This window comes from Phascolarctos cinereus, unplaced genomic scaffold (genome assembly GCF_003287225.1).
Source record: "Phascolarctos cinereus isolate Bilbo 61053 unplaced genomic scaffold, phaCin_HiC Scaffold_5;HRSCAF=322, whole genome shotgun sequence".
NCBI lineage: Eukaryota > Metazoa > Chordata > Mammalia > Diprotodontia > Phascolarctidae > Phascolarctos > Phascolarctos cinereus.
The window spans coordinates 108,091,482-108,116,904 of NW_027555958.1; the positions used below are offsets into that span (position 1 = coordinate 108,091,482).

Below are 25,423 nucleotides of genomic sequence, written 5' to 3' on the forward strand. Positions count from 1 at the left end.
CTGAGGAAAACAGGGTTAAGTGACTTGCCCAGGGTCACATAGCTATTAACTGTCTGAAGCCAAATACTGAAGAGTCTTCCTGACTTTAGGCCCAGCACTGTATCAACTGTGCCACCTAGCTGTATTTAGATGTCTGTTGCAATATTTTTTCTACTTGAAAACTGGAAATAATACCTATTTAACTTTTAAGAATGTTGTGAAAATTAATAAAATTACACTTATAGAGCACTTTGAGCTTCTTGGATGTAAGGTGGCATAAATATGCAAAATAATATTACAAAGAGAGAATTATGGCAAATCAGCAAGGAGTGAAAGATTGCAGCAGAAAACAAATTACCAGAGAAGCAAGTAATATCTTTCCTTGTGGGGACACTGGAGAATTTCCATTTGAATTGAAGTCTTATACATTTAAATTTGAATGCATTTCCCATTCTTCAAGAAATATCAAATTTAGGGTGTAATCCAGTACTCTAGTGGTAGAATTTCAATTAAAATTTAGTTAGATCTTTGGGAAAAACAAACAAAACTTACTATCAGAACTGTGACTATGCTTGCTCAGTCGATTCTCATCATTTTGCTTATCAGCATAGTTTCATGAATCTAATATCAAAGACTCTCTAAATAATGGCTTTTTAATGAATGACCTTTGTGATATATCAAAATTCACGTGGAGTATAAAAGGTGCAAATGGCATTAGTTTCTAGAAGAGGTAAATTCTTAATCTTAGCTTTTAAAACCTGAATTTCCATCATATAATAATAGCTAGTGCTTATATAGTACTTACTGTGTGCCAGGCACTGCGCTAGTTGTGTTCTTCAGTTGTTTCAATTGTGTCCAATTCTTTATGACCCCATTTAGGATTTTCCTGGCAAAAATGGTGAAATGGTTTGCCATTTCCTTGTCCAGCTTGTTTTACAGATGAAGAAACTGGGGCAGTCGGGGCTCAGTGACTTGCCCCGGGTCCCACAGCTGGTAAGTATCTGAAGCCAGATTTGAACTCAGAAAGATGAGTCTTCCTGACTCCACTCTATCCACTGAGCCACCTAGGAACCTGAGAGCCACAGGGGTTAAGTGACCTGCCTATAGACACAGTGACCAAGTTTTGTGGGGGATTTGAACCTAAGCATCTCTTGATTCCAGTCTAGCACTGTCTCCACTATACATCTGAGGTCAAGTATATTCCATACATATACATCATGGTACATGACTATTGACTTAGTTAAAATCTGTCTGTTCTGTTGTTTTTAATGGTAAAATTATTTTAGTAATAGAAGATACATCAGATTCTTCCTCAGTTAAGAGTTAGCAGCAAATAACTGAAATAGGATGGGTTTTCCTCCTTTGTTCTACAAGTGATTTTCTTTACTAGAATATAATTTTTATTATCATTTCAATGGCAACTAGTTCTAAAACTTTTAGATAATATATATGACTGACAATAAAGCTGTAAAGCAGTATTGAAACATTTTTCCTGATCTAGATATGATTGCTCTTTGGACATACTTCTCTTCCAAAATTGGCCTAAATTTTATCTGGGTATAATGAGATCATTAGAAATACTGTATATTTAAATATAAACCACAAAATCAAATGCCATGTATTTCCTCCTTAGTTGCTGTATAGCCCACACATTCCTACTAAATAAAAACTACTGAAATGCAAGCTACTTTGAGGGGACAGAAAAATTGCCTGTCCATTCTATGATCAAAAGTGAATAGCTATTTTTTTCTTATGGAAACTATTTGATCCATAGGATGGAGAGGACCCCAATTTTTAAAAAAGGGGAAAAAAAGTGAGGCTAGCTCTGGTCCGAAGGTTTACACATGTTAAAAAGTATACTAATACACAAACAAATGAATCAGAGCTCTACAGGAATGTAAGGGATTTTCTATACAAATAGCAATCCTTTCCCCCCCCACAAGAAGTGATGTAAGTGAAACTCTTGTTTTCCTGAAGACATGAAGGGTCTAGATCAGGCCTGTACAACATACGGCCTGCCAAAGGATTTCAGCTGGCGTCCACTGCACAGTTTGTCACGGGATCCATGGCAACCAACCATCCTCATTCTGTCTCTAGTTACATTTACTTTGAAAATCAGCAAAAACCTGTCTATGGCCTGAAGAAGTTTAGCTCATTTTAATTCTGGCCCCTACTTACTGCCAAGTTGTACAGGTCTAGTCTAGATTATCTTTTTTGCCCCAGAATGTGTATGCTATACCCTTCTGCAATAATGACCTTCTAATAGCCTTTCACTAACTATTATTATAACATTTAATAACCAAATACAATCTTAACTCAAAGCCACAAGGTTACTTCAAGTCTGCCTGTTTTGCTACTAAAGGTGCACTTGTTTTTCTACTCTTGCTCACTGTTCTTAAGGTTTGCCCCTTTGCTTAGCAACCAACCAAGCTTTTCTTGGAGGATCTGTATTTCAGGGTAAAATATATTGTTTTACCAGTAACTGCTCCCAGGAGAGGCTGAGAACTTTATATAGCTTAAGTTATTAGAATTCTTTCAGTTCTGCTTCATGATACTTTGAATGTATGAAACCAAGTTTATTTACTCCACCCCAGTTTGTGTCCTTTTTCCTGGGTTGTTGTTCATACATATCTAATAACACGTCTTTGTGTGTGTGTTCATGTTTAGTTTCCATGAGAGGTTTGTGTAAAATGTACGTTAAGTCATATAAAAGAACAGAAATCAAATACAAGAACAGAACCATGAAAAAATTATTTTATTAGGAAACCAACAAATGGGTTTAATATATAAACAGCAAATTTGTTCTGGAAATGACATAAGTGAAAATCTTAAGATGAATTGTTTCTTTTGGCCAACTGTTGGCAATAAGGCCCTGGTTCCTTAACTGTAAGTGTTTTCCTACTCTCCCAACACTTCAATCGATCCATGACCTCATCCATGAGGGCATTCCCTGTACTGGTGCTGATAGTAACCCATCTCTGCTGTCTCTTCCTCTGATTCTTTCCCTGGGTCTCTTATAGAGATTCTCTACATGGCTACCTAGCATGCTAGAGGTCTTTCTCTGTTTTTTTACATCTTGTGGGTACCAGTCCATCACTTGTGTTGTCTTTCTGTCACTCCCCACGTGACTGGCCCATCACAGTTTTCTCTTTTACACTATTCTTTGCACACAGTCGTCAGCGGAAATAGGCATCCTTTTCCCCACTACCGACCTCTTATTTGCCCCCAGGTTTACTGGGAAACTTTGATTCTTTAGAGATCAAGGCATTCCAAGATTTTGAACATAAAGGATTCTTTGAAGAACATTTTGTGTTATAATATATTTCAGGGAGAGGAAGGTAACACAAAATGGAAAAAAAAATTATGGCTAATATCACCCCCTATCCCCAATGTGGTCCACAGAACATTGAAAGCTCTTAAACTATATGCCTATTTTCAGATCTTTACAAAAATCATTTTATCTTTTATTATGTAAAATAAAATACTATTCATTTATGTTGGAAGGTTAAGCTTATGTATAGCTTGAAAAGATATCCCAAAGGGTACAATCAAATATTCTATTTTGGCTTTTGTTTTAATGAAGAGATGTCTAAATACAGCTTTTACCGAATTGAAAAGGTTCATCTTTAAAAAATTCCTAAGGTGCAAAAGGCAGTTGAATCCCAGTACATTCCTTTTTCAACATGGATGTATTCATATCCAAACATGGGCTCCAAACCTGCTTAGGGAGCCACCACATACATACCAAAGAGCAATCAGAAAGCAACCCATGTTTAGTTCTTTCCCCTTTGCTAATGCAAAGCTGGTCCCTGTGACTTGTCAACTTTTTGAAGTTGGGACCCATTTTATTGGGTCAAATCTAGCCCTCAGACAAAGCAAATATTTGCTCCTCCTTGGATGGCCCTAGAGCAATTAAGGGATTTCTGTGTCCATTGTATAAATCTGAATCAGGTCAGACACAATATTATCAATGACTGGCTTGGTGAGGTCTTCACTAAAGACCTGCCACCATGGCTTTTCTGCCTCAGAATCAGCAGGTACCTCCACTCCGTAGCACTGCAAGGCAAGATAGAGTACTGCTACAGCTATGTGCTGGGCGGGATAATGAAGGCACAATGCTCCGTGATAGCTGTCTCGAAGCAGAGCCCAGGCTGCCAGGGAGACGGGAGTCCTCTCCCAGCTATGACGGTTCATCCAATTCTTTAAAGAAATAAGGTAGTGGAGCAGATATTTGTGGGGATGCTGGAAGGAGACCCGGAAATGCAAAACTCTCAACATAAGTAATTCACACTGAACAATGCTGTCCCTCAGTTCCCAGAACCAGGAGTCTAACTCCAAAGGTTCACTCTTGGGATTTAAATATCTGTGAGAGACATTGATGATGTCTCTCGTCCTGAGGTGTTGCTCCTCCACTTTACCTGCCAAGTAGATGGCTGACATGGCGATGAGGTAAGGGTCATATGCATCTAATTTGGTCTCGCAGAAAAATTTATGGTAAATGGTGCAGGCTGTGGCAATTGGAATGGATTGCATCCCCAGCTTGACACCAGCCTCCATGATGAACCGTGTCACTTTGAAGTGGACTTTGGCCTCCGAGGCCAGCTGCCCCTCTTTCTTCACTTCTTCAGCCTCTGCACCACTCTCACTCTCTCTCGACTCCATGACTAACACCCTCACCCCCAAAGTATACGGCCCCTTGGGTCCCTCAACGCCAAACAAAAATCCAATTCAAGTCACAAGGAAGGACAAAATGAGATGAACCAAAAGAGGAAGAAACACACACTACTGCTATGAGGTCTTTGCAGGAATGATCCACACACATATCACGAGAACTTTACAACTATGAACCTGTCAGCATTCACCACATATCTTGTCACCCAGTTGCCTGTAAGGTAAGAGACAACAAGATTCCACTGTAGTTAGGGTTTTTTTGGACAATAAAGAAGCTTTTGACTTCACAGATTAGAACATCACTACTTAAGGGCTCTCTTCCAATGAGCAGTCTCTCATAAGAATGTTAATACAAGATTCCTTGAATGCAATCAGAGATATGCTGATAAACAACACTTCAATTATGAACATCAAACAAAGCATAAAACGTAATACAAGATTCCTTGAATGCAATCAGAGATACGCTGATAAACAACACTTCAATTATGAACATCAAACAAAGCATAAAACGTAAGAGGGATATTCACCAATGGTATATGTCACTGTCATGGAAGATGTTCTATACAGAGTAAAAGTGGATGGTGAGGTCCTCCGATGTTCCTGTTTGTAGAGAATACTGTGTTGATTACATCAAGACCCAGAACATTATTGAGCTTCCTTCCATACAGGGGGGAAAAAAAGGATGAAAAATGCCTATTGTTCAGAATAAGATATGCAGTTAGATGGCCAGGCAACTGAATCAGTACATCAGTTCATATACCTGAAACAGACATTGTAGATGGACAAGTTGGGCTGAGAATCATATAGGCAGAAGAAGGTAGACTGGAACTATATTTGTGAAACTCTGCAGGGCATTCACTTTGCATTTTCTCTGCATCAACAATGTCCATTGAATAGGTCAGGTTGAAGCTGCTTCAAGTTGTTTCTTAAGTGGAAAAAAATAAGAGTTATCAGTTTTAACCAAAAAGAAGTAGGATCAAATTATAAAGACATGGGTTATACATTGTCTTACAGCCATTTCGATACTTTTAAAAATAACTAAATCTAAAAAAACAATTTGAAGGGTCTCTTAATTAAAAACAAAAAGCCTACACCCATACAAAAATCTGAATTGGTATTTTTTGCGCTTTGAACTGTTAGGTTGGTTAAAAAGTAGTCTTTTTACCCTTTACTCCTGCCACCATCTTTGCTATCCAGTGACGTAAACTGCCTTGGTGTTCCTTTCAGGAAAAAACTCCATCTCTCATCTGTTCCTCATGCCTGGAGTACTCTCTCTTCTCATTTCTAACCTCCTGGCTTCCTTCAAGTCTCAGCTAAAATGCCATCTTCTACTAGAAACTTTTCCCTATTTCCCTTAATGTTAGTCCCTTCCTTCTACTGATTACCTTCAGTTTATCCTGCATAGAGCTACTTTGTACATAGTTGTTTGCATGGGGTCTCCACCATTAGCCTGTAAGCTCCTTAAGAGAGGGACTTGTGCACTAAGCACAGATACCAACATAGCAGGCACTTAATAAACGCGTATTGACTGAGTGACTTTAACCTAGTAATAGTAATTATCAACAACCAGCTAGAGGGCAAATGATCCTAAGTAGCACGTTGTCTCACGTTAAAAAACAACAACAACAAAACTAAAGTAAAAAAGGGAAAATATACACCCTTTTAAAAATTATGTTCCACTTTGACCACCCAGTTAAAAAGTTAACAGCTAGATAATAGCATTTGTAGTGATTATAGCATATCTATATATGTAAAACTCAGTTAGAAAGGAGCTCACAGCCAGATAATAGCATATATAGACATTAGAGCATATATTCAATACAACCAGGTTAGAAAAGAATTCACAGCCAGATAATAGGATTTATAGCTATTACAGCATATATGCAAACCAGTTAGAAAGCTCACAGCCAGAATAGCATTTATAGACATTATAACATATATGTAGTACAACCAGGTTAAAAAGGGTTAAAAACAACATACATTCAAACCAGTTAGAAAGCTCACAGGCATATAATAGCATTTATAGCTGTTACAGCATATATATATATAATGTAACCTGGTTAGAAAGAAGGCCATGGCCAGACAGTAGCATTTATAGCTACTTTAGGACGTCTCCCCAATCTAATGGCGGAGGCCTCCACACCCACCGCGAGAGGCAGCTACGTTTCCCTCGCAAGTGGATGGACGAGAAAGGGCTCCTGCGTGGGAGGGGCAGAGGATGCCCCCGCAATTATTCCACGTGGACCAGGGTGGTGGTGAGGGGGTCGGCTCGGTCCCCGCAGCGCTCGCTCGCTCCCGCCCCCCACCCAGCCCCGCCCCGCCCCCAGCAGCGCCAGGTGGTAACAGGATCCCCGGCTGACATTTACCCCGCTGTGTGCGAAGCCCCGCACAGCGTCGGTGCCGGCCTGGGCCTGGGGGTCGCTGCGGCGTAGGAGAGGAGGAGGAGCAGGAGGAAGGGCCGGAGCTGGTCCCTCCGGGGCCCGCCTGCCAGGGGCCCCGCGGCGATGCTGTTCCGTTTCGGGGTGGTGGTGCCTCCCAGCGTGGCCCAGGGCCGTCCGCAGTTGCTGCTGGTGGGCTCCCGGCCCGAGCTGGGGCGCTGGGAGCCTCAGAGGGCCGTGCCCATGAAGCGGGCGGGCGGCGGCGCCGGGCCCGACGGGGCGCGCGGGCTGCAGGAGCCGGGCCTCTGGCTCGCGGAGGTGGAGCTGGCCGGGGAGCCGCCGCCGGAAGCCCGGGAGCAGCAGCAGCCGCGGCCCGAGGGGGCGGGGCCCGGCGTCCCCGACACTTTCTGGTACAAGTTCCTAAAGCGGGAGCCGGGAGGAGAGTTCTCCTGGGAAGGTACGGGCCCCGCGGCCTTGGCCTCCACAGCCCTCCCAGCCACCCCAAGGCAGGCGCGCCTCCCGTCCCGTCCCGTCCCCCCGCCCCGCCTCTCGGAGGCCCAGCGTGGGATCCTCGCCCACCTAGCGCTGCCCCTGTCTGGCCCCGGCGCCCCGGCTCCTCCCTTCCCCCCCTCCCTTCCCCTCTGCCCAAACTGCTTACTGCCCACGTGACCTTGGCCTAGGCACTTCGCTGGGCCGGGCCTCAGTTTATCTGTAAAAAATGGACTGAAAGGAACCAGGTGGTTTCTCTGGTTCCTTGTAAGGTTAAGGCAATGCTCGCTGACTCCTAATCATAGCTCTCCCAGTTCAGATGATAATAATAATAATGATAATAAATGTATATAGTGCTTACTAGGTACCCTTATCTCATTAATCCTTACAACACCCCTGGGAGGTAGGTGCTATTGTTATCCCTGTTTTACAGATGAGGAAACTGAGGCTAACTTGCCCAGGATCCCATAGCTAGTCTGAGGTCAGTTTTGAGCTGAGGCCTTCCTGACTCCAGGCCCTGTGCTCTATTCACCTCGCTTGCCCCATTCCCATTTTACAAATGAGGAAACAGAGGTTAAGTGACTTATGCAGGGTCACAAAGCTATTATGTGTACGAGGTCCGATTTGAATAGTAATGATAATTAACACTGATACAGTACTTCCTACATGCCAGGCACTGTGCTAAGTGCTTTACAATTATTGTCTCATTTGATCCTCACAGCCGCTGTAGGAGGCAGGTGCTATTATTATCAACATTTTACAGATGAAGAAAATGAGGGGGGGGAAGGGGTTGTGTGACTTGTCCATGTTCATACATCTAGTAAGTGTTTGAGGTGGCATTTGAACTCGGTCTTCCTGACACCAGGCCCCATTCTGTAGCCACTGCACAGTCCAGCTGCTTCAGTGCCAGGTCTCTTTGTGCTATTCCTAGCTCCCTTCCTCCGGCAAACACCCCAGCTTCAGTTTTGTGCCCTTGTTCCCTCGTGTAGCTTGTCCAGATCTGCTCATCCTCTTTGCAGTTGCACACTAGGTAAAGTGCCAGTTGGGGTCTGGAAGACTCACCTTCTGGAGTTCAAACCTCTCTTCAGACCCTTACTAGCTGTGGCCCTGGGCAAGTCACTTAACTCTGCCTCAGTTTCCTCCTCTGTAAAGGGAGCTAGAGAAGGAAATGGCAGCCCACTCCAGGATCTTTGCCAAGAACACCCCAAATGGGGTGATGAAGATTCAGTAAGATAGAAATGACCAAACAACTGCCACAGTAAATGCCCAGGGGCAACTCTAAAATTAGGTTAACAGTTGAATGCAGAGTGGATTATTGATTGACTAACCGGGACTACCTTCATTAGGACCCAAAACAACAAAGAACAAAAAAATAAGACCAGGATACAAAGACAAAGAAAATCTCCCGCTCAAAGAGTTTGCACTCATCCATGTCTTCCAGTGTTCTGTGAGGCAGCTTAGGGTGGGTGCAATTTCCTAACCCCCCTTCCCCTCACATGCAAATTAGACCCATTTTCCTTAAAATTAGACTTAATTTTTCCTTAAAAGGTACTGGGACATTTTCCTAGACTTGCCTGGCTCAAGGTACTGTCACCCTCTTGAGGTCACATCCTCATTACTCTAATTCAAAGCAGCCACAAGGAGGTCAAGGGCTTCCCCGATGTTTACCTGGTGGATCATGATGATAACTCAGGCCAGGGAGCTGTTCTTAGATGAATCAACTCGAGTGGTTCTCAGTGCTTATCCTGCTATGGCTAGGTCAGTCTCTTTTTATTAACTTTCAAATGATCTACAGGTGTCTCATTTTGTTCTAGTTTTGAACTTAAAATTATTAAAAAAGAAGTCACATTGTCAGTGATTGAACAAAGTGTGGGTCCCTCACTGTTACCTCCTTGCTTCTAGGATTCTTCCAATTTACCCTCTGTGTATCTTGTATGTACATAGTTGTTTGTTTGTTGTCTAATTACTGAGCTCTTTGAGGGCAGGGTCTTTTTTTTTCTTACTACCAGTGCTCAGCAGAGTGCTGGCATATAACAAATGATTGATTGAATGACTTAATTGATTTATGGAATGATTTAATATTGAATAATTGAATGATTATTGAATGATTTAATAAAAGAGGGAAGAACTTGTAAGGTTATACTGCTTCAGGATACTGAGGAGGGGGATTACTTGAGAAGAATATGATATGCATTGCCAGACCCAGTCACTAGATTGTATGTTTATGTTTTTCTTTGTCACAAGGGAAGGTTTAATCTTGAGGGATTGAAATGGCTTCAAGATAAAGACAATCAAACAATAAACATTTTTTAAGTGCTTACTGTGTGCTAGGTGCTGTGCTGAGGGCTAAGCTAAGTCTTCCATTGGACTCTATATGTATTTGTGTGACAGTGGGTTTCAGACTTTTGGGGGGACTATACCTTCTCAGTAAATATCTCTTTGTAAAAGCTAATTGGTTCGTTGATTAACGGATGTCAGGGGAGATGTTAAATGGTTAATTGATACTGGAGCACACCTGATGAGGGTTGTAAGCCATAGCATTAGAAACCCCTCAGGTTGCTTTAGAATTTGGAGGGGAGAAGTAGCCAGGAACTTGGGAGATGGGAGAGTGAACTTAGAGAAAGTGATATATGAGCATATGAAAGGCTATATAAAACATGTACTAGGTAAATGTGGAGGCATAGATGATGATGGGTTGCTTGGACCCCAGCCCTAGGGCCATGCCTTTCCCCAGCCCAAAGATCCTATCTTTGGCAGTAACCCATGAGTGGGCCCCAGTGAGGCAAACTGTCTCTCCCGGTTACGAGAACAAGTTGACCCTGCAGAACTTCCCTACAGATAGAAATATCCTGTACTGATACTATTGACTCCTGAGGCTATCTTATAGATGTAGCAGGCCAAAAACACATCCCTTAGAAGCACTACCTCCGCTCCCCACCGGGCCATGCCAGTAGTGAATGATGCTTGTGTCTAAGGTACAGAAACTGTATGTTCCTTTAGGAGCTGACCACTCCTTAATCCTGCCCTGAACCACGTAATTAGCATACTTGGCACACTGCTCACAGAACTTCTTCTATATAAGCTTTAGTATCACCCCCATTAAGTTTCAAGTTCTCTAAGGAGCTCTGCCTGCTTTATAATAAACTTTTTGCCACTTGACTAGAAGACTGCTTGAGTCTGTGAATTCGTTACAGATGATTCCACCCTCTACCTCCATAGTTTTGGGGTCCCTATGCCCCTAAACTGCATCAGTGATAGCAGACAGTTGTACATTAGGAAAGACTCTCTCTAAAAGGTGGTACTTGAAGTCTTGAAGGAAACTAGGAATTTCAAGAGGCAAAGGTAAGGAGGGAAAACAGTCCACGTGTGGGGACAGCTAGTACTAAGACACACAGGCTAGAGATGGAGAATCATGTGGGAGGAAAAGGAAGTAGCCCAATATGACTGAATTGTAGAGATCACATAGGAGAAGAATATTCGGAGAGTAATGTGTAAGGAGGCTGGAAAGACAGGCAGAGGCCAAGTTGTGAGGACTTTTAAAAGTCAAACAGAGGAAGTTATATTTGATTCTGGAGGTAATAGGGAGCTACTAGACTATTTAATACGGTCATAGTCAGACCTGTGTTTTAGGAAAATCATTTTGGTGACTCTGTGGCAGGATAGATTGGAGGGGAGAAAGATTGAGACTGGGAGACTAAATAGCAAGCTATTGCAATACCCCTTTGGAGAGGTAATGAGGGTCTAATGAGCGTAATTGCTTTCAGTCTTTTTTATTTTTCAGTTGTATCTGACTCTTTGTGATACCATTTTGGGGGGTTTTCTTGGCAAAGATACTAGAGTGGTTGGCATTTCCTTCAACAGCTCATTTTACAAATGAGGAAACTGAGGCAAAAAGGGTTAAGTGACTTGCTCAAGGTCACACCGCTAGTAGGTGTCTGAGACTAGATTTGAATTTAGGAAGATGAGTCTTCCTGATTCCTGGCACTCTATCCACTGTTCCACCTATTCCCCAGGTAATTTCTAGGTGAACAAAAAACCAGTCTAGTATGGTGGACCCACCATTGGACTTAGTGCAAACACTTGGATTCAAATCCTATCTTAGATACTTCCTGGGCAAGACATTTAACCTCTCTGGGCCTCATTTTCTTCATCTGTAAAATGAGGGAGGCAGAACTTAGTGACCTCTAAGGTCTCTTTCAGCTTTAAATTCTTATTCACCATTAGTAATTTTGCCTCCTCTAAATTGTACCCCAACCCCTTCCCAGTCATTTATACAAATCTCCACTGCTTCCCAGATGGGATAACATTTGTCTAAAAACAGACTCCTAAATCAATTATATTTTAAAAGTTTATGCCAAAGATATGTGTTGTATAAAAGACACAAGCATCAGTGGAAATCATGGTATTCTGGAACCCCTTGTTTATCTTTGCTTTTCTTTTGGTGGCAATCCCATGGGATTCGAGAAGACCAAGGATTTGTGGTTTAATAAAATGTGTAGTGCCATGCAGGAATTTTAAAGAAATCTTTCCCTCACATTAACGCATTTGTTTACTGGGTATAGAAGGTTTTTTATGTTTGGTGTTTGCCTTGCTGCATTATATTTGAAAAACTGTTCCCCTTGGCATGTAGTAATCTGAGCCTCACTCACGTCCCAGGCTCTATGCTGTCTATTACTCTGTTATTTAGGGAACTTTGTGGGAACTGTGTTATTTAGGGAACCTTTCACTGGGGAAACAAAGTTATTTAAGGTGACATAAGGCCTTTCTCTGTAAGTTGGTTCATGTGGATAAAATACATGGTACAGACCAAAAAAGAAAAAAAATTCAAAGCTTGCAGAGTGGATTTGAGTGGTGATTTAAATGACTAGTCAAGAAAACTCAGCTTAATTACCCTCCTCTACAAAATGCACATTCTTATTTGATATAACCTTGATATATATATTCTTCATGCCTCATTTTAAATTTATCTAGTCCAGCATTTCCCAGACTAATTTGGCCACAGAACACTTTCAAGCTGAAAGTGATGGAACCCACAAATAGTGGTCCAGAGAATCTAGACATATACATTAACTTGGCATAAAGTAGAATAGAGCACCTGTTCTCCCCCCCATGTCAATATATTGTAATGCTGTTAATAGTCCTGTTATTATTTGCAAAACAAATCAAAAAACCCTCCAAACAAATTCTGCATTTCTAATTAATGCTTGAGAGAATCATTCCAACTGAAATACTCCATAGGATATTTTCCATGATCTTTCTATGCAATCTATAAAGAAATCCATTGGAATACTAGAAAATTGCTTGTTGTGAACATGTTTGTGTGTTTCATGCAAAAGGACCCAGTACGGCTCTGGGTATATAGTACAGCCCTTTAGGGATTAAAAAAAATTGTTTTCACTATCTTCTTCCATTCTCAAGGTCACATAGAGGTAGGGAAAAAAACCAACAAAAAACTCAACTTCTTTACTTTTATACTTCCAGAAATGATTAATGGTCCAGGACAGCTGGTTCTGTGAAAGGATGGGCAAATGTGTTAATGTCCTTCCCACAATGGCAAACCAAACTGCTTTGTGGAGGGGCTTCTCACTGTGATTTCCTTATCTACTTCTGGTTTTTCTCTAACAAGTAATTCATGTTGTGGTACCAAGAACAATGGAAAAGAAAGAAAGTGTTGCTCGTGATAAGGAATGATAAAGTGCTAGTAGTAATTGTTCAGGAGTTATTCAAGTGGCACTAATACCCCAAGAAAGGTAGAAAGGAAGGTGAAGCAATCAGCATAAAGCTTTAGCTCAGGTCCAGAAAGTAGATGTGAAAAAAATGATGATTGTTAGATTACAAAGCCTAGTTCTACAAACTATTTTTTATTATTTCTGATGTACATAAGATGCTTTTTCTGGTATTCACTCTTTTGGACTTAGTGTCATATTGCTTTTGGCTATATATATACGTATGTATATATTTTAAATATAGCGTCTTTAAAATCTTGTCAGTTAATGGTTTTTTTTTTTATTCCCTGTGAATGGAAGACATCTCTCTAGTCAATAATGGGAGGGGTTACTAAGGAAGTAGGTGACTGGGTCTCTTGAGTCCTTTACAGGTTAGGAGCAGAGCCGGGCCTATGATTTCATTGTTATCAGAGACTCCCAGGTAAGGAAATTACTTTTAGCAGTGAGTGACAGTACCTTCTTTGCACCTTAAAGCTGTAGATAGTTGCCTAGAGCACTGACCTACCCAGAGTGACATAACCAGTATGTGTCAGAGGTGGCATTTGAACCTGTCTTCCTGGTTCTGAGGCCAGCTCTTTAACGACTATGTCATGATGCCTCCTCCAGGAGAAAAACATCGATATACGTATCATCTCATCCATGAGAGTGTTTTTTTCCATGGACACAGATTACATCACCTCCACAGGTGATGCTCTCCTCCCAACAAATATCTCCTGGTTGGCACCTCCCTCATAACAGCATTTTTGAATGCTGAATGGAGATAAGCAGGGTTAAGTGACTTACCCAGGATCACCAAGTTAGTAAGTGTCTGAGCCAGACTTGAACTCGTGAATTTGAGTGTTCCTAACTCCTGGCCTGGCACTCTGCCCATGGTACCACCTTGCTTCCTGGGGTAAAATCCTGTACTCAGAGCTTTTCTAACTTGGTAAGACCTGACAAAATTTTGCCCTGCTGCCATTGCCTTCAAGAATACTATTTTTATACCATAATGAGACATCATAATAGGACTTTACTGAAGAATATAAACACAAATGGCAGAAATAAACATAATATGTGAATATGTGTATACACACATATCTGTAGGTATGTATGTTTTCAGAGATAAATGCAAATACAAGGGAGATTACTGGAGAGACTGGAGTGACTAGAGATAAATAGGCTTAGCCTGGGAAACCACCATGAAGTAATTGTGTCTTTCATAGGATTTTGGTAAAGAATGGGACATAGTTTGGAAGACAAGAGAGGTGAAGGACATATTTTAGGCAGCAATGTGTCAATTTATGTTAGTTTCTCTCCCATGGAATTCCATGCTCCTTGTGTCATGTATTGTTGCTTTGGAATAGTGATGTTATTAGTTGCAGCTGAAAGTTCATGTTGAATTCCTGAATTCCCACTTTTTTCCCTTTTAAAGACAAGGTATGTGACAGATCAACTACCAACAGTAGGCAACTAAAATAGAATAGAAAAGTGCTTGTTTTTTTTTTTGTTTGTTTATTTAATACCTTTCTCCTCCATTAAATGGCAGCTTATGATTTAGATTTTTTAAAAAATTAGCCACAATGGCTAAATTTGTTATACAAGTAAAACTCTAGTATATTTTAAAATAAAAATTTGAAGAATGAAGCAAATATAAGGTAGAAATGTTTTTATGGGTGCTGCAGTTAAGGGTGAGATAACAGTGCTATGTATTATTTCATTCAGACACTCTAAGAAGAAAAAAATACCTATTCTGAGGGACTTATTAATTGATTTGACTTTTCTTTATTTTAGTAGACGTAGTTGGGTTCCAAAAAACAATCATGGAAATACATGATCAGGGAGAGGTGTTAAAATTAATTATCTGAAATAGAAAACAAATCTGAGCTACAAAGCTTCCTAGTAAATGATTTAATAGTAACAGTTGACAGGTTTACATTAAGTCAGGTCAACTAATCCCTCAGTCATTCATGAAAAAGGAGTGATTTACAGAGCTTATTTTTATAACAGAAAAGAGGAATTAAAAATTACAGCAATCATAGGAAACTTGTTTTGAACATAATTCAGTTGGACAGGGCAGGTCATCTGAGTATTTTACCCCCCTTGGGCTTTCTTAACCCAAATTCATAGTGTTGGCAACATTTTGCATGTGGGCAGGTTCAGAGTATAATGGGTAGTTTTTAGGATAAGACAACTATTAAACTGAATTAGGGCTTGTGTCTATCAACCTATCAAAGTGAGATTGCCTCAGGAATTTTTGCCCTGTAGTTGGAGCGTTTTGCAATTAAAAAGCTTACATTAACGGGGCCTATAATTTGAATTAAGACTGGGAAAAAGGAACTTGGAGTTTGTAGTTGGTAAGTTAGCAATCACTCCCTATCTTCCAGCTGCCAGGAAGAGAAGCCCAGTCTTAGAAGACTACGCTATTCAATTTATACTTAACCTCTAGCTTAAGAAAAAAGGGAAATTTAGAATCAGTAAGCTAAGAGGCAATCCCCCTTTTCTCTAGCTGCCAGAAAGAACTTAGCCTTTAAAAAGAGACTTATAATCCTATGATTATTTTATTCCTACAATGATATATGTATCACTCCAAATTATCTGCTACTAAATGATAAAGTTTTAATATATATTCCCTAACTCAATAGATATTATTCAAGCTAAAGGAAATGTCTGTGTTGGCTTAGCTTAGCTGTTACGGCTAGCTTTTCTTAAAGAAGGGAGCTTAATCCTTCAATCAAACTAAAGATAAATCAAAGTAATCGATACTAGCTGGTTTAAAGGTTATGCCTCTTCAGAGGTGACTAAAAAGCATTTATGTGGGGGGAAAACCCAACAATGATGAGATGTTAACAGAATACATACTCACTAAGAATCAATAGTCATGGGCATTGCCTAGGCATTTTTGTGGTATAGTGGTAGGGTTGATAAAACCTGACAATTTTGAGGAGGTTTCAGCAGGGCAGATGGGAAGGAGTAATAATCCTTCATCTTACCAGAAGGGTTTCAGTTGGTTATTCCTTATCCAAATGATGTAAGTGGCCATGCCCACCCTGATATGCAGTGGAGACTGGAAAGGAAAAGGGGAGTAAGTCAAAGGGTCTGAGTAGATCATGGACTTTGGATTTTCCACCATGGGCATGGGGATGGAGGGAGTTGATGATTAGCCAGGAAAGGAAAAAGGAAAGACATTGTCAGGGAGATTGGGGAAAGGGAACCCTGAATCACCTGCTTCTGTTGGGCCCTACCTTCAGCATCTGGGTGGGATCTGCAAATTATAACCCCTCCATGATTTTGAGGATAATTTCATTTCTCTTGCTAAAAATAGTCACCTACTTGCAACCTTATGGTACCTCCCCAAACTTGGGTAGGTGAATCCCTGAATGAATTTGTTGTTAGGCCTTGTTTCTGCTTGGTACTACTTGCTAGACTTGGAGCTCCCCTGGAAGAATTCTTGAGAATCTAGGCTCTGAAGTAGGGGGAGACATAGAGAGAGAGAGACAGACAGAGAGAAAGACAGAGAGAGAAAGAAAGTGTGGGGTAGAGATTTGTATGCTTGAAGTATTGTAAACTGTGGGAATAAAACATAATCTTCTATGATTCTTCACTTTGGAATATGAAGGAGTATTCCAAAGAAGAAGACAAATTCTGACCAATCAGTTACACTAAAATTGATTTTTGGTGTCATTCCTTTCATTGACAAGATGGTTCAGTTAGATCCAGGAAACTACCATGACCAAAAAAATAACTGGCAGTATTTAGGTCTTATGAATGGGCACGTCCCAGTGCCCCATCTTTTGCCATCTTTTCTGGGAGAATAAGGGGTGGTAACGTTACCACCATCCTTATGGGAGGACATAATATTGTGACAAATTGATCCTCAAAGGAGTGCAGTTTACTGGGTTATTTTTATTTGTTACATTTTTGTACTCATTTAAAAATAGGTTTTTTTTAGCTCAAAACATCTTTGGCAGTTTGAAGTTGAATTTGATTTAGTAAATGATAACCCTTTTCTTTCTTCCCAGGATTGCTTTGGAAGTCAGTAGTTCAGAGGTCTTCTTATTGTGATTGTTTTCAAACTCCTACACTACAGATAAGGACCATATAACTTAGCTAGCTTTACATTTGCCTTCTTTTCATTTTATTGCAGCTTGTATCCCATTTTATAAACTTTTCCTGTGGTGTACAATATGTAGTGAATCAGTACCACAGACCAAGTCAGCCCATAATGCTTCAAAGTGAAGCTATTTCAGAGTTTCTTGATCTTCAAGATTACTTAATATCTGAAACATCAAATTATGAATGTCTGGTAAGTGAACTGAGCTTACAATATTATAGCTTTATTTTATTTTTATAAAGACCAATTATTTTAACATACTATTTCTGATTTAAATTGTCTATGTTTTAGAATTGAATGCATAAAACAAAAATAACCACCTTTTTTGTTGATTTATGTTGATACAAATGTACTTAAAATGAAACGTACTCTATTAAGTTGCTTCATTATAGAAACTTAACCCAGTTCGTCTTATAAAAGCCATCTATTAAAACCAGCCTTTTAGAAATGAAGGTTTCTATCTATATCAGCAGATTTGATTGTGGATGAAATCCATAAGGCTCATCTTTTTATGTATTGAACCTTGAAAAATCCATAATCACTGGTGTGAGTCCTCTTTCTACTGATGCTACTCCATGTTTCATGAGTTGACAATTCCATCACCAGGTGACCAATCATTTGGTGTTGACCCTTTCCACACTTAGCTAGCCTGAAACTCAGCTGATAAGCACAGTTTACCTTACCTAAAGCCTTTCCAGCTTTATAAGACATTACATAGCTTGTGCTTTCATTATATAGCCTTCAAGAGCCAGGATTGCTTCATATCATGACGAGGCAACAAAGTAGTGTTTTAGTGGAGAAAGGCTAGTCCTTGTGTACTCTTCATTATTTCACATTAAAGCCCTCATTACAAATAATGTATCAAGGAGATATTATGACAAGAATGTTGCCCACTTTGAGTAAGTATGTAAGCAGTAATACAGAAAGAAGGTAGAATTTACAACTAAAAATTGTTAGTGGCTAATGACTCTCAGTCAACAAACATTTATTAAACAGCTACTATGTGCCAGGCATTATGCTGGGGATACAAAAAGAGGCAAAAGACAGTTCTTGCCCTTAAGGTGCTCACAATCTGATGGGGAAAACAACAAGCAAACAAATAGCTATATACGGGATGAGTTGGGAATAATTAAAAGAAGGAAGGCACCAGAATTAAGAGGGCTTAGGATAAACTTCCTATAGAAGATGGGATTTTGGATGAGATTTAAAGGAAGCTAGGGAAGCCAATAGGCAAAGGTGAGGAGGGAGAACATCCCAAGCATGTGAGAACAGCCAAAGGAAATTCGGAGAGCTGAGAGACGGAGTGTCTTGTTTGAGGAGCAGCCAGGAGGCCAGTGTTACTGGATCAAAGAGTGGTGGGTAGTAGAATGTAAGAAGACTAGAAAGTTGGGGTGGGGGTTGGAGGGAGGTTCTGAAGGGCTTGGAACACCAAAGGATTTTGCATGCGATCCTAGAGGCAATAGGGAACCATTAGATTTTGTTGAGTAGGAGGGCACTTGGTTGGACCTCTGCTTTTAGGAAAATCACTTTGGCAGCTGAATGGAGAATAGATTGGAGTAGGGAGAGACTTGAGGAAGGCAGAACCCCCAGCAGGCTGTTGCAATAATTAAGGCATGAGGTGATAGGGCCTGCAGTAGAGTGGCAGTGTAAACTCAGCAAGCCTTGGGAACTGATTGGATAGGGAGGAATCCATGATGGCTCCTAGGTTGAGAGCCTGAGGGACTGGAAGGACCGTGTTGCCCTCTACAGTAATAGGGAAAGTAGGGAGGTGGAGAGGGTTTTCGGGGAGGATTTAAGACCAATGAAATTTTATCTTAGGTGACCCTTAAAGGCCTGGAAGTTTATAAAAGGGTTGAATGATAAAGGGGAGAGAATTTCCCTAGACAGAAAAATGCTATTGTTCATATAGTCCTTCTTTGCTTATATAATAACACAAGTAGTTCTTAGCTTGGGACAGGTAGGTGGCACAATGGAAAGAACACCAGGCCTGAGGTTAGACCAAGAAAACCCCAAATGTGGTTACAAAGAATGCATGAGACTGAAGTGACCGAACAACAGCAAAGTTCTTAGCTTAGCCAGCAGCTTAGGTGGCACGATAGGTACAGTTCTAGATTTGAAGTCAGCAAGACCTGAGTTCAAATTGGAAGTCAGACACTAGCTGTTTGACTTTGGGCAAGTCATTTAACCTCTGCCCACCTGAGATTCTTCAGTTTTAGAATGAGTATAATAGTAAGACCTACCTCCGAGGACTGCTGCAAGAATCAAATGAGAAGCATTTAACATTTGCCTGGCACACATAGTAGGTGCTTAACAAATGCTTATTATCTGTCTACTATCTCTCTCCTTCTGTCCCTTCCCCTTCCTTCCAATTCTTTACCTCTCATCTATTTATCAGCAACTAGGTGGCACAGTGAGTGGATAGAGTGCTGGACTTGGACTTAGTTAATCCTGCCTCAGACACTTAACTACCTGTGTGACTTGTTACTTGACTTCTTCAGTCTCAGCTACCTCATCTGTAAAATGGAGAGCACTTATCTGACAAGGTTGTTTCGAGAGTCAAATGAGATAATATATATAAAGCACTTCACAACCTTTAAAGTATATATAAATGCTATTATTAAATGCTGTTGTTACTTAAGAAACAATCGTGTTTCTGAAGTTCATTTATACGTTTGTTAGTTGGAAGTTAAGGTATTTTCCACAGAAACAGTGTCTGGTTGTTAGATTCTCAGGTTATCCTACAAATTCTGTTTATCTGATCAAATGAGATATATTTATAAAGTACTTCACTTTACTTCTCCTCCTCCTATTTCTCTTCTTCTTTCTCCTGTTCCTCCTCTTCTCACTTCTCTTCTTCTTCCTCCTCTTCCTTTCAAAGCCCAGCCCATTCTGATGGGGTAAGTGGAAGAGGGGAATGACAAAGTAAAGGAATGCACCCTGGGAAGATTTACTACTAGGACTCTGACTGTGGTAGGAGCAATATCCCAGTTCCTCCCCTCATGCATGTTAGGTTAGTTTTTCCTTAAAAATTATTGACATGTTTCTTGGTTCAGAAGACTAAAGGCCCAGACTGATGGCACTTTTCTCAACACCTGAGTACAATGCAGCCACAAGAGGGACCCTCAGCTGCTTGGCTGGTGGAGCACGTGAAATGAGAGCTTTGCCCAGTTGAATCAACTTGAGGTGTGCTTCATAAGACTATGCTTGTTGAATATCCTTCTCCTGCTCTGGCTGAGTAAATCTCCTTTTGTTAACTGTTAAATGACCTGTGAATATTTCATTTTGTTCCAATATTGAACCTAAATTACCCAGCGGCTGGCCCGTGTTAGGTCCAATCCAGGACAGTAATCACCATGGTAGTTGTGAAGGCCTCTTAAGAACACTGAAACTCTGGTGAAACATTAACTGGCTTCGTACCTTGGCCAGAAAGCTGATGGTGAAAGTGCTTTTATGAATCTGAAGAAATTGATGAGACAGCATAGGATTGCAAACTGACCCTATTTAGGGTCTGTCATGATACTTAGCTTGACAGAGAGAACAGTGGAGGGAATAGTGCTCTTACATGTTCTGGTATCACAAGAAGGGAAGATAGAACTAACAGAAATATTAATTTCCTATCTTTGGAAACACTTTGGTACATACGGCATTGACCATTATAAGTGGACAAGCTACTGAAGTATATGAAATGGTCTGAAGACAGAAATACAAAAGTTGTATGGCAGTATTGTATTCATAAGAAAATTGGAAACATCTTACCATAGAAAACAACTTTGTGAAAACAGTACCCTCAGTTCCCAGTCACAATAACATATTACCAACTAGTATAGGGTGGTCATTAAAACAAAAAATCTCTTTATCCTTAAGCCTTGATGAAATGAAATTGAGGAGCTACTAAACTATGGTGGGCAGCTAGATGACACAGTGGTTAGAGTGCTGGGCTTGGAATCAGGAAGACTCATTTTCATGAGTTCATATCTGGCCCCAAGAAAAGTCCCTTAACCCTGTTCACCTCAGTTCCTCATCTGTAAAGTGAGCTGGAGAAGGAAATGGCAAACTACTCTAGTATCTTTGCCAAGAAAACCCCCTAAAATGGGGTCATGAACAGGTGGATACAACTGAAATGACCCAGCAACAACAATAAAAATATGAAGATGGACAATTTGAAAACCCTGAGGTCATTGAAATTGTCGCTTGATGCAAACTCCCAACATTCTTCCTAAAAATGAAATATAAACAAAACATTTTTGATATCTCAGATGGCTTTGAAAAGAACTATACATAATTAAATTGTAATTCCAAACAGCCCTTTTTGAGTTTGACAACATGAACCTAATTAGCAGATAGATATCACTTATAGCAAAACAGTAATTAAAAAAAAAAGATGATAGCATCAAGGAATGCCTTCTCCCACAGTGTCTCACATAAAATGTCAATGTATTTTAGGACCTGCATATAGCAGTAGAAGTTGCAGCAGTTGCCACAGTAAGAATCATGGAAGGAAAGGGATAACTTTCAAGGGATACCCCTAAGGACAGTTATCAAGCACCACCCTGACAGACATGACTTGAGAGAACCGTTGAAGATCTTCAGGAAGGCATTGAAAGATTGTGTCAATAGCTACCTGGTGTTTCCATTAGAAAATGTGAATGTCATATTACACAGTTAAAGGCAATGAAAAAGAAATATGTGAAAGGAATCCAATCTGAAAGAAAAGAAAAGCCTATCAGAAATCCTAGATTCTCTTAATGAGCAGTTGAAAGCAGAAGCCAAAGAGTTAAGATGATGCCAACAATCAAAGCACCACAAAGAAGGAAATTCAACTCAGTCAAAAACTTTTACCATAGAGGTCTGAGAAGTAAAGAAATCATAGGCAAGAGAAGCCCTGAAAATTTCTGGTCACCTATATGATTGCAAAAAGACCTATGTGACAGAGAAATACAAACTTGTGGATCATTATAGTGAATGACAGAACGGTTATGCATTTTTGAAGTTTACTACTATTATTATTATTATTTTTTAGTTCACAAGCATTTAAAAACTTAATCTGTCTCTACTACTGCCTCGCCTCTCTGCATTGAGCAAGAAACAAACAAGTCTAAAAAATAAAGCCCTCAGTACATAGCTAAAATTCCCACATTATCCATGTCAGAAAATGTACTACCCTGGCAGGAGGTGAGTAGTATGTTTCATTCTTCATTCTTTTGGACTTCTGGCTTACTGTTGCATTGATCAGTTCTAAAGTTTTCCTGTTATTTTTCTTAATGTTACTTTATATATGTGTATACATGTATACATATAATCTTATATACACATGTGTGTATATGTATATGTGTGTGTATGTATGTCTGTCTATCTGTCTGTATCTCCTAGTTCTGCTTACTTTGGTCTGTATCACTTCGTAGAGGTCTTCCAATTTCTTATTGAATATTAATATTCCATTATATTCATCTCATAATTTGTTTAGCTGCTGCCCAATAGGTTACCCTTTTAGTTTCCAATTTTGGCTACCCCAAAAAGAATCGCCATAAATATATTTGTGCATATAGATCCTTTCCCTTCATCTTTGATTTCTTTGGGGAAATAGGTCTAGTAGTGGTATAGCTGGATCAGAGGATATGCATAGTTTGGTAATTTTCTGGGCATAGTTCCAAATTGCTTCACAGATTGGCTGGACAATCCACAGTGCCACCTACAGTGAACTAGTGTACCTGTTTTTCCCAAAGCCCCTCCAACGTTTGCCAATTTCTTCTTTGTCATCTTTGCCATTTTATAGGTATCATGTACGACCTCACAGTTGCTTTTCTTCTCATTTCTATGAATTTTAGTGATTTAGGTTTTTTTTGTATAATTGTTAATATCTTGGTTTTTTCCTTTGAAAACTGCTTGTTCATATTCTTTGACCATTTACCAATTAAGGAATTACTCTTAGTCTTATAAATTTCAATCAGTTCCTTATATGTTTTGGAAATGACACTTTTAAAGAGAAACTTGTTGCAAGGATTTTTTTTGCAGCTACTCATTTCCTTTCTACTTTTTATCATATTAGATTTGTTTGTGCAAAACCTTTTTAATTTTATGTAATCAAAGTTGTCCATTTGTTTTATTCTGTGTGATTCCCTCTAACACTTGTTTAGTCATAAACTCTTCTCCTGTCCACAGATCTGAAAGGTAATTTCTTCCTTGCTGCTCTAATTTGTTTATAGAATGCTTATGTCAAGGGAGGTGATTGAAACCCTTAACTTCTCGGCAAAATTGTGCAGAGATGGGGTGAGATAAGATCTGTAATTATTGGCTTAGATACTTCACAGTGGCACATGAATTACTAGCAAAGCTCTGTACCAGTTTCTTCTCAGACACAAGCCTAATCCTACCATTCTTAACAGAAGGTATATATCTATTACTGAAAGATGACAACACTCCTAACTCTTTCAAATGTAGGTCAGTTACATGTTTACGTACTTTATACGAAACATTCATAACTCATGTCACTAAAAAAACCATAAACATTTATAAGAAAATGTTATTTTTCCTAAGGAAGGGGGCAGCTAGGTGGCGCCGTGCTCTACCCACGCCCTGAAGTCAGGAGGACCTGAGTTCAATTCTGGCCTCAGACCAAACACTTGACACTTACTAGCTGTGTGACCCTGGGCAAGTCACTTAACCCCAATTGCCTAAAAGCAAAAAAAAAAAGTTATTTTTCCTAAGGAGAAAAAAGGGCATACTAAAAAGTCCTGGGGATGTAAAGAGTAACCTATTATTGTTTGAATAGTTATTGAACTCCAAAACACAATAATATTTATATTATCTCTCTTGATTATTGCCAGGCCTTTGATTCAGTTCCATACTCATGGCATATGTGTATACTACATACACATAAAATAGACCCAAGAATAGTGAGAAGAGTAGAGTATTTAGTGACCACATAGAAAGCATTCTGTATTTAAAACATCACCAGCACCAGTGTCAATGTAATACCTTTTAGGAAGAGATTTTAAGTCTTTCGTGGTTCTGCCTAACTTTAAACCAATTATTATCTTTTCTAAATAGAACTGAGCACAGCTTCTAAGTTATAAGGTAATTTGTACCAAAATGCTGTATTAATCATGTAACATAATTGGCGGCATCTTTTTGTGACTTCACTGCAAAACACCTCTCCATCTTGTGGAATCTGTTCATAGTAATATTGAAATGCCATTGGACTTGATAAATGTAAAAATTTTAATATATGTCAAGGAAAGATAGAGACTGAAAACTTCAAACTTGAATCTAGAAGCCAAACTGAATCAACGGATGAAGGTTGATAGCCTACAATGCATTTATCTACTTCATGTAAGACACTTTGAGCATGAAGCTGTTAAGGGGAAAGCTGTTGCTCTGTCAAGAGACATACTGATATTTTGAAATCAAAGCTCAATGAGAAGGAAACCTTTAAAGCAATTTAAACCTATGCAATGCCAATCATAACACACAAGGTGTGCCAGAAGTCTTAGTGCAGTTTTAAGCTTTAAGAACCTAAGATGCACTGAGACTTTTGGAACACTCAGTGTAATGCGGAAAGTTGTAAAATAGACCAACACAAGTTTGGAATAACAACAACTCATACAATATTAATGAAACACAAGGATCATCACGCTGAGGTAGCTATGTGGAAACATTACCAATTCCTCATTAAAAAAGGAGGAAGAAGGGGCAGCTAGGTGGCACAATGGATTGAGTACCAGCCCTGAAGTTGGGAGGACCCGAGTTCAAATGTGGCCTCAGACACATAACACATACTAGCTGTGTGACTCTGGGCAAGTCACTTAACCCCAATTGCCTCACAAAAAAAAAATAAATTGTCATATAAAAAGGAGGAAGCGGGCAGTTAGGTGGTATAGTGGATAAAGTACTGGCCCTGAAGTCAGTAGAACTGAGTTCAAATCCGGCCTCAGACCAGATGCATGACATTTATTAGCTGTGTGACCCTGGGCAAGTCACTTATCCCCAATTGCCTAAAAAATAAATAAATAAAATAAAAAGGAGGAAGAAGATTGATAGATATTTTCAAAGCATAGATTGCAAACTTACAGAAATCCTTCTGAACCAAGCAT

The 25,423-nt window shown here is 39.8% G+C and overlaps 2 protein-coding genes across 2 annotated transcripts in view; one reads left to right on the forward strand and one right to left on the reverse strand.

Moving 5' to 3' along the window:
• Nucleotides 1-2,715: 2,715 nt before the first annotated feature.
• LOC110208516 (cyclin-Q-like) lies at nt 2,716-5,569 on the reverse strand. Its single transcript, XM_020986552.1, has 2 exons — nt 5,178-5,569; nt 2,716-4,864 (listed from the first exon to the last, which is right to left on the reverse strand). The coding sequence occupies exon 2, from the start codon at nt 4,639-4,641 to the stop codon at nt 3,892-3,894; it is 750 nt and encodes a 249-aa protein (XP_020842211.1). The 5' UTR covers nt 4,642-4,864; nt 5,178-5,569; the 3' UTR covers nt 2,716-3,891.
• Nucleotides 5,570-6,970: 1,401 nt separating this feature from the next.
• EPM2A (EPM2A glucan phosphatase, laforin) overlaps nt 6,971-25,423 on the forward strand; it is a 164,760-nt gene continuing 146,307 nt past the window's right edge. Inside the window, exon 1 of the mRNA XM_020986551.2 lies at nt 6,971-7,485. Coding sequence (XP_020842210.1) covers nt 7,155-7,485 — 331 coding nt within the window. The 5' untranslated portion in view covers nt 6,971-7,154. The remainder of the gene's footprint in view (nt 7,486-25,423) is intronic.